The sequence below is a fragment of the Pan troglodytes genome, chromosome 3, assembly GCF_028858775.2.
Source record: "Pan troglodytes isolate AG18354 chromosome 3, NHGRI_mPanTro3-v2.0_pri, whole genome shotgun sequence".
Lineage (NCBI taxonomy): Eukaryota > Metazoa > Chordata > Mammalia > Primates > Hominidae > Pan > Pan troglodytes.
In genome coordinates this window covers 177,793,781-177,812,097 of record NC_072401.2, presented here as the reverse complement: position 1 = coordinate 177,812,097, position 18,317 = coordinate 177,793,781, and the positions used below count along the sequence as shown (strand labels likewise).

General features: G+C 34.1%; 1 protein-coding gene across 14 annotated transcripts in view; it reads right to left on the bottom strand.

Moving 5' to 3' along the window:
- Window positions 1-18,317, bottom strand: part of WDR17 (WD repeat domain 17) — a 118,766-nt gene that overhangs the window by 12,540 nt on the left and 87,909 nt on the right. For 9 of the 14 annotated variants that reach the window (XR_010156756.1, XR_010156757.1, XR_010156754.1 and 6 more), the window contains 7 exons: window positions 15,567-15,631; window positions 11,609-11,741; window positions 10,727-10,818; window positions 9,554-9,653; window positions 8,435-8,574; window positions 5,580-5,600; window positions 3,258-3,369 (listed from right to left, as the gene is read on the bottom strand). Coding sequence is in view for 6 of the 14 variants with exons in the window: in XM_009448593.5 (XP_009446868.2) it covers window positions 3,258-3,369; window positions 5,580-5,600; window positions 8,435-8,574; window positions 9,554-9,653; window positions 10,727-10,818; window positions 11,609-11,741; window positions 15,567-15,631 (663 nt within the window). In the remaining 8 variants the exon portion in view is untranslated. The remainder of the gene's footprint in view (window positions 1-3,257; window positions 3,370-5,579; window positions 5,601-8,434; window positions 8,575-9,553; window positions 9,654-10,726; window positions 10,819-11,608; window positions 11,742-15,566; window positions 15,632-18,317) is intronic. The other 5 variants (XR_010156755.1, XR_008547666.2, XR_010156753.1 and 2 more) reach the window with 1 other exon arrangement.

Sequence of the window (18,317 nt, the reverse complement as noted above, 5' to 3'; positions counted from 1 at the left end):
AAAAAATATACTGACCATAACGGCGCAAAAACGACATTAAATGCACCAAACATAAAGGGTGTGCATTATTACATGTCCTCTACACTGTAATTTAACGTCACTTGGCTTTTGAAACAAAGCAACCTTATTTCAGAGACACAAAAAATGTAGAAGCTCTAAAAGTTTTTAGCTTTGACATTTTGAAATGCCATGAAATGGAGATTTTTTCATCCATGAAATTTCATTACTATAAAATAAAAAGCCACATTCCTCATTCAAAAAAAATTCTTTTTCTGTTAAAACTGAGAGTCTGATCCTCTCTCAAGTAAGTTGGTCTGCTTCCTTATAATGTAGGTAAGCATTAAGTTACCTTTTATATCAAATTCTGATGTGTTTATAATTGTTGAAGCTTAAATGTTCAAGTTTGTTGCTAAACAATGTGGATAAAATAGTTTCATGGTTTGTTTCAATTTATTTATTAATACATTCAATTAATCCTTTCAAATTTCTTATTTAAAAATTAGGTAAAATGAACATTTTACATCTCAATCTCTCTCTCAAACAAATTACAACAAACTGAATTAACGGGGCTCTCATATATATAACGTTTGATATTGTTTCCCCATCCTTATTCATGAAATGCCAGTTATTTACAAAGCAGCTACTATAGGGTAGGTACTGTGCTTGGCTAGATAGAGACATAGGTTCTTCACCTTGATATATGCTCATGGCATAGAGGAAATAAGAAATCACTCCCATTTAAATATCATTTTAAAATAGACTATAAGAAGAAGAAAGAGTAAGATGATCATCCTTGTGATTTTTATCCTATTTTAAAATTCTAAAAGTTATATAAGTACCTCATATGTGAATATATAGTTTTTCGTGTTACAGACAGTCCCCAACTTATGTTTTGACTTTATGGTAGTGTAAAAGCAACATGCATTCAGTAGAAACTGTACTGTGAGTACACACACCACCATTCTGTTTTTCACTTTTTGTACGGTATTCATTAAATTACATGAGACATTATTATGAAATAGGCTTTGTGTTAGATGACTTTGTCCAACTGTAGCCTAATGTAAGTGCTCTGAGCACGTTTAAGGAAGGCTAGGTTAAGCTATGATGTTTGGTAGGTTAGGTGTGTTAAATGTATTTTTGACTTAGAATATTTTTGACTTATGATAGATTTACCCATTGTAACCCCATGGTAAGTCGAGGAGCATCTGTACTTGTGAAATTGTTCAGTTATTAACACTTTTACACATACTCACTAGTCTTTCTAAAAAGATATTAATGAAGTCTGAACAGAAAGTCTAATTATATCCTTTTAGAATGTGTGATGAAAAGACGAGGTGAATAATATTCTAGCCCTATCATTAAAAGCGGTCTTAGCTAACTGCCTATATTCTTCTACTGTGTGTAGCTTGCACTAGAAAATAATTGATTTGGCCGGGCGTGGTGGCTCATGTCTGTAATGCCAACACTTTGGGAGGCTGAGGCAGGTGGATCACCTGAGGTCAGGAGTTTGAGACTAGGCTGACCAACATGGTGAAACCCTGTCTCTACTAAAAATACAAAATTAGCTGGGTGTGATGGTGCATGCCTGTAATCCCAGCTACTTGGGAGGGTGGGGCAGGAGAATCGCTTGAACCCAGCAGGCAGAGGTTGCACTGATCCGAGCTCGTGCCATTGCACTCCAGCCTGGGCAACAAGAGTGAAATTCGATGTCAAAAAAAAAAAAAAAAGAAAAAATAATTGATTTGACAACAATGTTAGTAAAGTTTATAGGAATAAAAAAATAGTACATACACTAAATTTTTCCTATTACTAGTGTGGTTTTCTTATTAAAGTTGTCCTAAATGATATAAATAAAATTATTTGAATTAAGAGCATATATTTATGGAAACATCTTTAAAATCTGAAAATAATAAGTGAGGTCATTAGTTTAAGTCTTAAAGCTTAGACAAGCCATTTAGCCTCTCTGAGTCTTGATATTAACATCTGCACCTTCTGCCTCAGAGGATAGCTGTTAGTGTACATTCAAACACTACCAGTTAATGTATAATTAAAAAACTCCTACTTTCTTTCATATGCATTTTAATTTCAATGTAAAATAGCTTTTAGTTGTCATGTTAAAAAAACAAAGCACTGCTTTTAAAAAAAATAATTCACAGACTACAAAGTGTATAAAGTAGTTAAAATATCCCATCATCTCACAACCCACTGGTAATTTTGGACATTTATCCTTTCACAAGTATTTTCCGCGTCTCTACACAAACACATTCACATACACATATCCACCCACACGTTGTCATTCACACACACACTTTTGGCCAGTCTGTATTAATACAATACTCAGAAAATATCTGTTGCTTAATGAATAGGGATACTCACCCACTAGGGATAAAAAAATCACGGTTCAAATAAGTGAAAAACTTCATTATTTTAGAAGTTCAAGATGAGAAAATATTGTACTTATATCTTATCATTTTCTTAAAAGAAACTGTATCCTCCTAAATATCTATAAACATAAATAAATACGTACATTCACATTTATTTTCAAACCAAAATCATATGGCATATGCATAGTTTTGTGATCTGCTTTCTATTTAACTGTTTCATAGCCATGTATCATGCCAATAAAAATAGAGCTTCATGATTTTTAATGGATTAATAGCACTGAAATATAGAAAAGTACTGTAATTTGATATAAATAATCTTCCTATTGAACATTTTGGTTGTTTTTGTATATAATATTGATGCATAGATTCCTATATTCTGCAGATGAGTATTTTTAAAGCACTTTGGAAAAATGCATGTAAATTTCATTATATTTCATTAATTCTTTTAAGGATTCTAAGTTGTCTATTTTAAAAATTTATCTTACAACATACTTCAATATGCAAAGTGTACAGTGGAAAACATTTGGGATTTGGAGTTAGACTTGCTGAAGTTGAAATTCTCACTCCACCGCTAACTAATTTGGGCAAATTCCTTACCTTCTCTGAGTTTTCTTTGTATAATTATCCCATGCTTTTCAAAGTTTTATGAGAATGAAGATACAAATACATGTAAAGATTTACAATAGTGCCAAGCACATAGCAGAAGTTCAGTAAATGTTACCTCCTATTGTACAACACTTTTGTTGTACTTGTAGGTACCCCAAAGGGACCACACATTTGTTTCTCTGCATGCATCTCTATTTGCTTGAACCTACAATTAATTAAATCATAGCACTGCATTCCAAACCAGAATATTTAACATCATCAGCATACCTTATCATGAAGGTCATTTATCTCTTCAGTACATCCTGGGTAGAAAGCACAGAGTTTTATTAAATGTAGTTCATTATCAGGAATCATCAGAAGAAGATCGGCTGCCAAATTCCTGTTAATGTAACAAAAGGGGACACTTCACTGAGGAGAAGATTTAAAAATAACATTCATAACTATCTCAAAGAAGGGCAATTCATATAATATACCACTCTTGCTTTTCAATTTACACAAACAGTATTAATAGCCTACTTAATTTTGAAACTACTGTAAATGCAGATTACCCAAACCAAAGGTCATGAACAACAAATGTATTTATAAATTCCTAAATATTAAAAACTAAACTTTACATACATAAGTCTTAACATACTTATAATTAATTTTATCATTACAGAATAATTCTCTAATCTAAGTAGTTTTGAATATGTTCTTTGGAGTGAATTATAAAGCAAACATTGTGAAAGTTAACTCTCGTCAACTTTTGTTATGCTTGTCAATATTGATAAATTGTATCAGCCAGATCAGTGAAACCAGTAGAATATTGAGTTAAGTTCATAATTTTGGGTATCCCACATATTTCTTAAATGATAAGTGGAAATTAAAGATAGTTTTCTTATTTCCCTTTTTTTTTCTTTTGAGGCATAGTCTCATTCCCTCTGTCGCCCAGGCTGGAGTGCAGTGGTGCAATCTCAGCTCACTGCAACCTTTGCCTCCTGGGTTCAAGCAATTTTTGTGCCTCAGCCTCCTGAGTAGCTGGGATTACAGGCGCGTGCCACCATGCCCGGGCAATTTTTGTATTTTTAGTAGAGACAGGGTTTCACCATGTTGGCCAGGCTGATCTCAAACTCCTGGCTTCCAGTGATCCACCCACCTTGGCCTCCCAAAGTGTTGGGATTACAGGCATGAGCCACCGAGACTGGCCTATTTACTTATTAAAGATCCAATCAGTGGACTAAAGCAACTGAGGGTTTTAAAAATATAAAATGGTATGTACTTAGAAGATTTATATTAAAATATTTTCTGTAAAATCCTCTTCAAATCACTAGGTGAGGAGTAAATGGATGCATACATCATAACTGAGAAAACACTTAACTTTCAATAATTCAAGATATTGTTTTTAAAAAATTGATATATAGCCATACAGAAGAGGTGACATTAGAATAGGAGATATTTCACATAAGAATTTATAAGGCTGTGTGCTGGGGCCTCTGGGAGTAAAACCCTACACTTCATCTTCTTTGTGAAAACGTCAGTAAAATCTACATTAGTCATTTAAGTAAATCAATTCTTTTTTAAAACTTAAGAGGTGCTTAATTAAGAATATAATGAATATAGAATAGGAATAAAGACAATTGGCAAGCTCTGGTGTGAAATCCAAAGTTTTACTAAAAGTAAAAAATACACACACGTCACAAACTATCAGGACAGTAACATTTTCAATTAGGCTTACTTTAATGTTTTTAGAATAAGAAAAACTTTAGTGAAGTTTTTTACATAAAATATTTTGATAAATCATCATTTTACTAATAAATAGTTTTCTAGATAATGTCAAAAGAGAATTGATAAAAGATTACAATAATTTTTCCTATTATTTTCCTCTAGCCATTAAAAATTACACATAATATCTTTCCAAACTGCCACATTTTCTATTACATTGGGCAGGTTCCAAGTTAGAGTAGTTTAGCTGTTCATGCTAAAATGTATGAATGATGTCATGTGTTTCCTCTTATCAAAATTTCATAGTTTTAAATAACGTCCATGAAAATATAGAAATTATCATTTGTTTTTACTGTGTATAAAATAGCTGTGCTAAAATTCTATTCAAACTTCATTGAACTATAGACAAAATTTGACTTTCTTAATGTAGAATTACATCTTCATACAGTGAAATTTTAGCAAGGCCAGCTAATTTCCTTCAATGTTAATCAAATTCACTCTTTTTTGAAAGTTCAGTACACAAATGGGGAAAAATGTACATATAAAAATGATATAGACCAATTGAATGATCTAAAATATAAAATTTCACTATCAGAAGAGATATTTCATTCTGCTTAGCTGAGTTAGCTATTATTTGGTATTGCAGGAAATCACAGTTCATTTATTGTACAACTTTTAAGTATAAAATCATCAGTGATTATAGGAACTTTTCTCATTACTTTGTAGTCAGGTTTCATGTGCTATAAATTACACGTGAATTGGCATACCATAAAACAATGTGAAAATAGTTGATAAATATTTCTTAATACAGAGATAGTATTCAAATAATAAAATAAAGGAGTATATACATTTTAAAGGAATATGTTCTTAAATAAAAGTAGATAATACCTGTATCCAACACATGGAAAGCTAAAGGAAAATATTAAATACGAATACCATGATTATACGATGAATACCACAAAGAAACAGACTTTTACAGTAAATGTAAAAAAAATGAGCTGTTTATAGCTTAAAAATTATGCACATCTTTGTAAATGATGTAGCTATCTTTTAAAAAATCTGTGCAGCTCTACTAATAGCCAGGAGGATTACAGCTTTCTCCTGAAAGTAGAGCTAATCAGTACCACATTTAAACTGTTTCCTAGTTTCTGTTACACTTATCTATGGATATATTAAAAAAGAATTGTTGGGGTGGGGGCGTTACAAGGAAGAAGTTTGTTTTATCTTAAAAGTAATTAAGACATATAGTTAATTGAAAAATGTTTAATCATATTATGTAACATACAATGTTATGAGTTTGAACTGCTCAGTAGGAAGCAGATGTAGATGAAGACCTTTATGATGACCCGCTTCCACTTAATGCATAGTAAATTGATTTCTCTTCCTTACGATTTTCTTAATAACATTTTCTATTCTCCAGTTTACTTTATTGTAAGAATACAGTATATAATACATAAAGGATACAAAATATCTGTTAATTGACTGTTAATGTTATCAGTAAGGCTTCCAGTCAAGAGTAGGCTATTAGTAGTTAAGTTTTGAGGGAGTTAGAAGATATAGATGGATTTTGGACTGCTTGGGGGGTTGGCACCCCTAACCCTCATATTGTTCAAGGGTCAACTGTATACTGTATTTCTCTTTTGCTGCCAAATTTTTTTTTTCCTTGAGACGAAGTTTCACTCTTGTTGCCCAGGCTGGAGTGCAGTGGCATGATCTTGGCTGACTGCAACCTCCATCGCCTGAGTTCAAGTGATTCTCCTGCCTCAGACTCCCAAGTAGATGGTATTACAGGTGCCTGCCACCATGCCTGGCTAATTTTTTTATTTTTTATTTTTGTATTTTTAGTAACGGGTTTTTTTTTTTTTTTTTGTATTTTAGAGATGGGGTTTCACCATGTTGGCCAGGCTGGTCTTGAACTCCTGACCTCAGGTGATCCACCCACCTTGGCCTCACAAAGTGCTGGGATTACAGGCGTGAGCCACTGTGCTTGGCCCTTTTACTGCTTTTTACCTTCACTTTTTAAAAACAAATCCCCTTTCATCTGATGATGACTTTTAGCATGAAATCAGCCACCTTCATGAATAAATAATTTGAATTAGGCTTCATGCTTTGAGACGAAGGCAAGTCCCTAGGTAATTGACTATTATAGCTCTTGATAGAGAGATAACTAGATACTCTCAGAGGAGAGTCACCATTAAGTACACTGAAGTCTGAAACTGATGGTAGGGTACTGCTACATTTTAGTGGGGGAAGGGAGCTCTTACATTACTGTAAGATATATGTAAAAATTAAAACAACTTCGAAATTCCTGATTCACTATAAAACCTTCAGATTCAGACAAAAAAGAAGAACGTAAGTGTTGTTCTTTTCCCGAGTTGGCTGCAGATAAGAAAGTGGTACAGGTTGGGTATCCCTCATCTGAAACGCTTGGGACCAAAGGTGTTTCAGATTTCAGACTTTTTTGGATTTTAGAATATTTGCAAATACATAATAAGATATCTAAGGGATGGGACCCAAGTCTAAATACAAAATGTATTTATGTTTCATATACACCTTATCCACACAGCCTGAAGGTAATTTATAAAATATTTTTAATAATTTGTGCATTAAACAAATTTTTGTGTTAAGTACTTTCATGTGGAATTTTCCACTTATGATTGTCAGGTCAACACCTGAAAGGTTTTGGATATTGGAGCATTTTGGATTTTGGATTTTTGGATTAGGGATGCTCACCCCAAGTAGTCTGACAGCTAAGAATGCAAACTTCAGAGCTGATTTATGTAGCTTTGAATCTTGGCTCTACCACTTACTGTGACCTCAGGAAAATTAAAACCTACCACATAGAACCTAGTGAATTTTTACATATAAAGTACTTAAAATCGTGCTTGGCACAGAGTAAACAGTATAGAAGTGTTAATTAGTATTTATTATTATCATTACCACCTGTGGTGTTCAATAGTTATAGTCATCTGTATAGCTCCACCTCCAGGGTGGTGTGTGTGTGCATGGGACTTGCAATGGGGAAAGGTCATAGTCGTGATAAACAAATTCATTTAGAAACTTCTTGAGATCCTAAGTATTTGAGAGAAAGAAAAGATAAAAATCTAAAATAATCTTTATTCAATAAACATCTAAGGAATGACGGAATCCCGTATTTCCTAATAGAGCCTCCGTAATAATGGATTGTTTGACTTAAGGCCAGGGCTCTGCAGATATGAGCTGGAATTGCTTTGCCCTGGATTTCCGGGCTACCCCAGGTAATTCCCAGGGTCTCTTTCTTTGGGTATTGCCAGAGTCTGGGGGAGGTGTCCTGTTTCAAGTGTCCAGCAAAACCATTTTTTGTTGTTGCTTTATATAAGTGACTTTATTGTACAAATTTAAAATAGGACACAAGATCTGACAAGAAAAAGTGTAGATATGTGGAATTTTAAGATGTGGGAATATGTGTTCTGATCATCTTAAGAAGAGCACATTTGTTGTCTCATGATACTTTAAGTGCTTGAAACACTACGGAATTACAACTGGGCTACTTCAGAATGGATCATGGCAGATTTCATTATACAACCATGATAGTTCTCATCATTATGACATTGTTATATCATTATTTCCTTCCACAATCTTATCCTTTATAAACAAGGTGATCCTATATTCTCCCAATGCATATCTTATCAAATGGAATTTATAATGTTTTAAAAATGTATTCCATCACTATGAAATTATTCTTTGAATTTCAAAATTCTTACCATACTGAAATCATCATGCACTTTCTCGCCAGTAATTCTAAGGCATAGTGGGTTGCTGGTGCTGCAGACTCTCCTAGTACTGTGCCCACACAGACTGCCAACTCCAGTTCATTTCCGCGAATCAGGTATGCCATAGCAAGCTTGCTCAATAAGAAAATAATTTCTTCAGTTGCATAGAAGCTGGGTAGGATCATCATTCCCCTCCAAGCTCATAAAGCAGATAAAGCAGTATTAACCTATAAATCAATTATTCTTATAAAATATTGACTGTAATATTCCTATAAAGTAGCTATGTAAGCGTAATTGCAATTTTCAGAGGGAAAAGTTATTAATGAGACATACAGAAATTTTTTTTAGGTCAGAATTGAAGAGTTTAGAACCCTTGGTTCTATTTTTGTAATTAATTAATAACACTCTATGATATTCTCAATATGTCCTTCAATCTCCATATCAGAAAAAAATGTAAATTTTTAAGAGCTTCTTTAAGATTATATAGTTATCTATCATTTCCTAAAGCAAATATATCTAAAGATAAATGCACAATAGAATCTGTATCTTTAATTAACATTTTCCTTATTAAATTAATGAGTCAAGTGGAAAGTACCTTAAAAATATAACTTGTGAATAATATACTGAAAAATAAGTGCTTTCATTTGTATTTTTTCTTATAATCCTAACAGATATATGTGAAATAGGTAAGGGAGGTATTCATATTTTCATTTTAGAATTGAAGACATTTGAGATTCTGAGGGTTAAATGACGTGCCCAAAGTCAGTATGTGTGAGAAAAGACTCAGATATTTTGTGTCTATGTCCAGTGATTCTTCCCTTTACTACACTGGCGCTTCTCATATATGTTGAAATGTTTAAAACAAGGTTGTTATAAATATGTGTCTTGTGGTAGAAATAAAAGAAAACAAGAGCTCATAGTCTATGTGTGCTTAAAACAAGAGCTCATAGTTTATGTGTGCTAATTAGGAATGTAATTACTTAATTACTCAGGCTTCAAAGACATGCAAAACCAGATCTCACACAGAAAGTCACCATATCTTTTCCTCTCAAACACCGTGACATATCTAAAAAACTTTTCATTCACATAAACCAGTTTTAAATGTCGTACCTCAATATTATCTATGGCAAGATGGCAACATGCGGCTAGTACTGCTCGACCATCTTGAAAATACCATTCTGCCAGTTCTTTACTGACTTTGTGCAGGAGTCTAGAAAGAAAAAAATGTGTATTCTATATAAACACAAGTATTCCATTATAAAAGCAAACCAATACTTTTTAAAAGGTATGATAAAAAGACCAAATAAAATTTAATTTGACATGCTTGCTTTAAAGACTTGTTTTTGGAAAAAATAAATCAGGAAAGTGGTCTTTACAAGTATACGGTCTGATAAGCCTCTATCTCCCTCTATCCCCACAACTGTCAGAAAAGAAGCCTGATTTTAAAAGCTTACCATTCTGCATTGGACAATTTATGATTCAGCCACAGGGGAAGTTAAGCGTAGAAGAATTACAGGTCAAATTGAAATTTTGAGAAATTTAGGTGGTATCCAAAATACAGCTAGCATGTGTTAGCTTTTTAAAATGTCAAGTTTAGAAATGGCAGAGAATGGCAGTAAAGATCCAGGCAAGAATACATTATTCCCAACACATTATTTGCTTAACATTTCATGATCCTCTTCTACTTGATGAGTGTCTTAAAAGTTTAAATATCCTATTTTCTAGCTTAATAATAGGAGCAAATAGAAAGGATGGGGGAAGGCAGACTACTGGATTAAAAAAAGGTTAGAAGGCTGAAAAATTCTCATTTCCATTTCTTTTTTAAAATAACTATCAGGATTTCTTCTTTAAAAGAGGACCAAACATTATTCTAGATACCAATACTGGGGTCATGGGATTATAAACTACGTTACTGTGAACTTACATACACTAACTTTAGAGTAAAACATTAATAAGCAGTCTATCTTATTTTCATCATTGGTCCTCTCCAATAGGTTTGATTAGTTTCTGAGTGTTTAGGTGCCTTACTTGCAATCTCTCTAGTAAAATGCATTTTGCTTTTCTGAAAGCTATATAAAATGTGTATAAACAGAGTCTCCATGGCCTGAAATTTCCCTGTTCATCTAGGAGTAAATGCTGTATGGAACTGGATCATGGTGAGGAATGCGGTTGAGGCAGTCAACTCATCAGTATACAAAGAAGGATGAATTATAGAGACTTCAAAAATTCCTAAAGGGAAGACAACCATAAAACATATGGACCCAGAGCAAATAAATCACTCACTCATTATAGTCTTCCTTGTAGATATCATCAGAATATGAAGCTCCTTTAGGCACAGAAACATGTAAGGGCTGCATATTTCCTTCACAAGCAGCCTAGAATTTAATTAAATGTTGAATTATTCTTTAGCTAATTGTTGATAATTGACACATTTCAGAATATGATTTTGAGCAAAGTATACTTAAATAATGTTTGAAATTTATACTATAATTTGGAGATAATCTTAGAATTTGAGGAGAAATGAGATGTTAATTGTGTGTAGCAAAAAAAGCTTCAAGTGAATTATTACTAAAAATAAGTTGTTCAAATGCATGGTGTATAACATTCGGCAGCATGTGTAAAGTTTAGAGTTCAGAGATGCTTGTATGTTTAAAGATCTAAAATAAGTTCGGCTGTGTGTGGTGGCTCATGCCTGTAATCCCAGAACTTTGGGAGGCTGAGGCGGGAGGATCACCTGAGGTCAGGAGTTTGAGACCAGCCTGGCCAACATGGTGAAACCCCATCTCCACTACAAATACAAATATTAGCTGCGCATGGTGGCGGGTGCCTGTAATCCCAGCTACTCGGGAGGCTGAGGCAGGAGAATCACTTAAACCTGGGAGGTGGAGGTTGTGGTGAGCTGAGATCGTGCCATTGCACTCCAGCCTGGGTGACAGAGCAAGACTCCATCTCAAAAAAATAAATAAATAATAAAATAAAATAAGTGCGCTGTGACCAGAAAATAGTATTTTCTCAAATGTTGAGAAAGAAGGCCAGGGAGGAGGGCAGAAGCCAAGCCCTTTATGACTTTGTCAATTATGTAAGGGTGAGCCAGTCAACACAACCTTCTCCCTTCTACATGCTCACCCATTCATGTATGTGACTGGGGTAGTTCTGTGGTTTTACCTGTGCAACAAGCAGAGCTTCTTTAAGCTGACCTCTTGACATGAAAAAATGGACTAGCTTTTTCACATCACCAATGGCTATGCAGTATGGAATGACATCATCCTTATCTTCCTGGATTAATTGGTCAGCTCTCCTAATAAAATAAGGACAGTTTTTTAAACAATATATTATTTTGAAGGTTTTTAGGTGAATTGAGATTTTCTGAAAGTATGGCTAAAATTTGTAGCAGATTTCATAAAGCCCTTTGGCATACCACTTTTAAAAAAGACATTTTATAATCAAATTACATGTGGAAAGCAGATAAAAGTTGTATGAAATAATAAATACTATAGGTACTTGTTTGTCTTTAGAACATGACATAAAATATGCCTGAACATTTTAGATCTTAAAATCAATGTAGTTTATTAAAATGGGCAATTAATTTATTCAAAAATATGTTTTATACAAGATACGTGTGATAGGATATCAGGTGGATTAAGCAAATATGTGGGTATCTACATTGTTAAAGACAGATAATTTTAATTGTTTTAGGAAGCATAACAATGAATAGAGAGGCTTGAAACTCAAGTAGCTTAAAAATCACTAAGATGGAGAATATAGAAACATAAATATTAACAATAAAGTGTAGAATGTCTTAAGTGCCCTAAGTGAGGAAGATTAAAGAAAAATAATGTTCCAGACATGTGAAGGGAGAAAGGGGATGGTAATCTTAGAGATTGTGAAGGGTGTACATGTGTCTGTTTCTGTAATCTGTCTCTGTCTCTCTGCACCCATTTCTGTCTCTCTCTCTTTCTCTCTCTCTCCATCTGTGTGTGTGTGTGTGTGTGTGTGCGTGTGTGTGTGTGTATCTTCCCATCTAAGTCTCAGGTATTTTCTCAATGACTAACCCCCTAGCTAATTCTGCCCTCAATGTTTAACCTCAGTTTTGTTTAAAAATAACCTGGTCTATTTAATTTATGCTAGCATTTATATTAAACCAGAATTCAATTTTTAATCTTTGGGTAGGGGTAGCAGATATTTTTCATGCTGAAAATGGAAAATACTTTTCATGATATTTGCCAGCTCACTGTTAACAGTCTCCAATTTCATAGAGTCATCGAAGTATTCCTCAACAGCTATGTTTTTACTATGTGACTTTGATTTTCTTGTTATAGCTGTTTAGAAAGAAGCTGGTTAGAAATAATAATCTACTTCCCTGGGCATTTGAAACTATGATTGAGAGACTGCCGATCTGGATGAATGGCTGGATCTATAAAGCATAAATGCAGGAGTTGTGGAGAGACCACTTTCTGGCAGCTACATGGGCTAAGAGGCAGAGAAAATCAGGAGTTGGCTTTCAAAGATAAATGAAATAGAATTGGAAGAGTTTTGTGTATTCTCGTTTGCTTCCTCCTTTTCCTTCCCCACTAAATCTATTCTAATCTTGCTTCAGTCTCCTTCTTTCTACCAAAACAGCTCTTACTAAGATCAACAATAACCTCCATGTGATCCAGATTTCTTCTTTGGGCTACACAATCAAGACTGGCTATTGAACAATGCCACTAAAATCACAAGGAACTTCAAGCTCAACATGTCCAAAGAGAACTAATGATCTTCATGCCATTTGATTCAAATCCTCTTCTAATGGTTTTGCTGTTGTTGTTGTTTTAGTTGTTTGTTTTTAAATCCCAGTGATTAGCAACAGCTTCTATCCAGTTTTTCAAACCTAAAACCTAAAAATTATGTTATACCTTCCTCATCTCTATTACCAAATCCAGTTACTTTTAACTCCTAGATATATCAAATTTGTCTACTTTTCTCAGTCCCCACATGTGGCGTCCACGCTACTGCTGTCTCTTGACTCAGCTATTCTAATTGCCTTCTAACTGGCCTCCTCATATCTGCTATTGACCTTCTCTAATCTGTTCTTGATATTTTAGCTTGTGCGGATATTCTAAATGAAGAATTGATCACATCACTTTCTACCCTATTTAAAATTAAAACCCTTTAATGTCTTGTGTTCCTCTTAGGAAAAAGAAACAATAAAAAAGCTTACTATGTTTACAAGGCCCTAAAATGTCCAGCTTGGGCCTACCTTTTCACTTTCCCTTGGCATCACTTCCCCCTGGCTCCTGCACTCCAGCTACAGCAGCCTCCTTTCACAGAGTTCCTGTACTCTGCTTCCTAAGCCTGGGATGCTTCCTCTAGCCTCTTCACTTGGTTATCTCCTATGTATTCTTTATAGCTCAGTTCATATACACCAATCTTGGTCAGGTTTCCTTTGTTCCAATTTATCTGAGGATACACCACATTTTAAACTCACAGATACCTAACGTAGAAAGCAACGTAGTAGCATATTAATATGACTAGATGCTAATAAAATGTCAATAATCACATAGAATACAAAATATGTTTACTTTTATTCTGCAATATTAACACAGAGTGACTCCACTTTGGTCTTAAATGGAAATCCATTAAGTTTTTGCTGAGATTGAAATAATGTTTTGTGAAATAAATATCCTCTGCTAACTTGACTTTCTTAAGGATTCGGTGAGAGCAATAACATTCACAATTGTGCTGTGAGGGTACAGGGACTTACAGCACTGGGGATTCTTAAAGCTCAGGAGAGGGAGCCTAAAATCTGAGGGCTACAATCAGTCTGTTGCTTAACTTACTGTTGGGAGCAGGTGCTAGGGAACAGTCTACTTTCCCACGGCAAATGTGTTAATCCTTCTGAATTTTATGTTTAGCCTTTGATTGATTTTTACTTGCGTCTATAAGAAGCAGTTGATTTTTTGCCACTAAACCTTGTTGCATAAAAGAAAAATCCAAATTTCTGTTTTTAATGTCAGAAGAAAGGTAATTACATAATAATATATAGTACTCTATAAGATTAGCACAGTGATTGGCATATAGTAGGCATTAATAAATATTTGTTAAATGAATGAATAGCATAGAAGAGAGTAGAATAAAATATAACAGAGAATAATGATACGTTGTAGGTTGCAATGTGTCCCTCAAAACAATATGTTGAAGTCCTAACCCACGATACCTGTGAATGTAACCATATATGGAAATAGGGTCTTAGCCGATGTAATTAGTTGAAGTAATATGCGGTCATACTGGATTAGGGTAGGACCTCAATCCAATATGACTCATGACTTATAAGAAGAGGAAATCTGGGCACAGAGACACACAGGGAATAATGCCATGTGCAGATAAAGGAGAGACTGGAGTGACATGTCAAAAAGCCACAAGATGCCAAGGACTGCACGCAACCAGACACCAAGAGAGAAGCATGGAACTAATTCTTTCTCAGAGCCTCCAGTAGAAACCAACTTTGCTGACAACATGATTTAGACTTCTGGCCTCCAGAACTGTGAGAAAATAAATTTCTGTTGTTTTAGGCCACCCATTTTATGGTAATTTTTTTTTTTTTTTTTTTACGGCAACCCCAGGAAACTAGCCCACTTGAGAAAAAATCTTGTCGGGTTATTGCATTTTAAAACAAGAATGTTTAGTTAATTTCCTCAGTGGTCAGACCCTTCTTTATCAACAGTGCCTCCCTCATATCCATGGGAAGAAATGGCAGGAATTAGTGCCTACAGAGAAAATTTTTGAGATAATTAATAGAATAGTATTTTACGAACCTATGCTAACCTTCAGAAAATCTTGCCACTTATATTTCAATAGCAATTTATTAATCAGTGAGTATGTTTGCTGATCTGTCCTTCTCTCCACTGACATGGGGAAATTTGCCTTCTGCTATCTTCATCAGAGGTCAAGTCAAATCCAAGAACACCAAAATTACTTGTAACTGATTCATTTCATTTACTGTATCAGTAGATACAAAATTTAGTTGTTATTTAAGACAACATAAGAATAAGAAATTTCAAGAGCTACTGCCATATTTATATACTGCTTCTATTCTAACATGATTTTAAAACATCTGTTTTAACACGGACTCTCTCTGCCTTACCTCTGCATTAACTTCTTCCAGTATTTCACAGAGACTCCTGGTGCAATTGACAGGGCTTTGTCCCACTACAATAGAAGGCAAAAAGGGCAGGAGCATATTAATTTTGGTTGCTCTGTGTAATTCTTAAGACACTTAAAAAATAGATTGGTATTTATAATATAGTATTTTTATATTTGAGTTCTTGAGTCCTGATTTGGTACTTTCTGATTTCTTTTTGTTCCGTAGTCTTAAAAAAATCTTTAAAGAGCACTAATTTTACCTCTGTCAATAATATAAAAGAAGCTGGGCATGGTGGCTGATGCCTGTAAAGCCAGTGCTTTGGGAGGCTGAGGTGGGAGGATTGCTTGAGGCTAGGAGTCTGAGACTAGCCTGGGCAATACAGCAAGACCCTCATGTCTACCAAAACATATATATATATATATATTTTAATTAGTCAGGTGTGGTGGTGCACACTTGTAGTTCTAGCTACTTGGGAGGCTGAGTGGACAGGATCGTTTGAGCCCAGGGGTTCAAGGCTGCAGTGAGTTGTGATCACATCACTGCACTCCAGTCTGGGCCACAGAGCAAGACTTCGTCTCCAAAAAAAAAAAAAAACCACAAACAAATAAACAAAAAAACAAAGTAAAAAAGACTGTATTGACATGGTTAAATTCCAAGTACCCCTCGGTTCCTTAGGGAAGGATTAAATGGCTGCTGTCATCACTTACAAAAGTGTCTTGAACTTGATGGAGTTTGAAGAAGTTGAGAAAAATATTTATTTTTTATTGCTATCTTTTAATTCCATTTTCCACAAATTTTTGAAGTCTCTACATATTAAAATATTTTAAAATAAAGTATGTAAAATTCTATTATTTAGGGAAAATCCAGTCCTAAACCTGAGAGAAAGAAAGAGAAAAATGGAAGGAGAGACTGAGGGAGAGAAAGGAAGGGAAGAAAAGAAATAGTGACTAAAATATGTACTTTGAAAAATATGTTGACTCATATTCTAATACAACTCCAGAGTAATTTGTTCCATGGTGTTCAAAATATTAACATTTTTATTTCACTGCTACTTACATGAACAAATATACCATCTATTTCTATTTTATCCTTTCCTACTCATTTTAATAAATTTTACTTATTGTCATTTCTTCATTTAACTGATAATATAATACTTGTCTTCATATTTAAAAATTGGACTTCTATTGAAGAAGCTCATTGTTTAATAAAGGCTGATTGTTACTGTTATATGAAAATATAGATTTCATTGGATTCCAGTCTAGAGTGGAACTGAGAGGAAAATTTTCTGAAATATCACTACATGAATCAAAATTTTATTTTAATTAAGGCTTTTCAAAACACTAGGGTCCTATTGCAATTATCACTAGAAAATTGGTAATTAACCAGAAGATAATACGTTAAATTTTAAACAGGCAATTTTTAATACTACATATTTAAAATCATGTTACCTAAAAGGTATCTTAAAATATGTTTTCAGGGGAAATCTCTCTCTAACAGAAGAAAGAAGTTGCAATGTAGATTAAATTAACTTTGAATTCACCAAGCTCTTTCAATAGAAACATGTCTAATAAATAAGCTTAAAAAAATAAACAACATTCCTAAGAAATGATTACAAACGATTCTATGGACACCCATATTTCTTTTTTCTTTTTTCCTTTTGAGATGGAATTTCACTCTTGTCACCCAGGCTGGAGTGCAATGGTATGATCTTGGCTCACTGCAACCTCCGCCTGCCGGATTCAAGTGATTCTCCTGCCTCAGCCTCCTGAGTAGCTGGGACTACAGGAACCCGCCACCACGCCCAGCTAATTTTTGTATTTTTGGTAGAGACAGGGTTTCACCATGTTGGCAGGGCTGTTCTCAAACTCTTGACCTCAGGTGATCCACCTGCCTCAGCCTCCCAAAGTGCTGGGATTACAGGCGTAAGCCACCGTGCCCGGCTTAGGACACCCATATTTCTAACAACTTGTACAGTTTCATGGATCATTAAGTACATCGATGAACCTGCACAACAATAAAGTTATTAAGCTTCCCAAACAGATACCTGATTGAAATAGGCTTTGAGTTAAAGGCAGTTTAAATTATATTTAATCAAATATAAAACCCAGAAAGCTAAAGAATTACACTGTTGTACCAAAATTTATTAATTCCTTTTCTCCTTGACTTTTGATAGATCTTCTCTGCAGTAATGCTGTTTTAAAAAGCAACTTTTAGTTAAATATTTACTACTTTACAAGGAAAATTTTTACATTGCTCCTAAATTAAATACTTTTAAATTTATAATGCCTTTTTGATAACATTTTAAAATGGCACATTTTATTATTTGGGGTCAAGCAGTAATTCATTGTTTTTCTTGAAGTATATGGAAAGTAAAAAGGTGAGCTAAATTTAGTTTTGATTTATTTTAATGTAACCATATTGCTTAGTTTTACTTTATATAATTTACAAGTACTCTAAATATCATGCTTTGTAGCTACACAATTAACTAACTTAAACTTTTTAAAAGATGATAAGCTATGAGATAAGTCCATGCCATTCTAACGGTTGTTTTGGTGAGGCAGGGAAAGGAAGAATTTTCACTGAACTAAAATGCATATACAGAAAAGGGAAAGGTCCAATAAGTTTACACAAACTGAATATGCCCATGTAATCAACACCCAGGATCAAGAAACAGAAGCCCCATTCTCCCATGTTCCATTGCAGTCACTACCCATCTACTAAAGGGTAGCAAAAGCATAAATTCATCCTAAC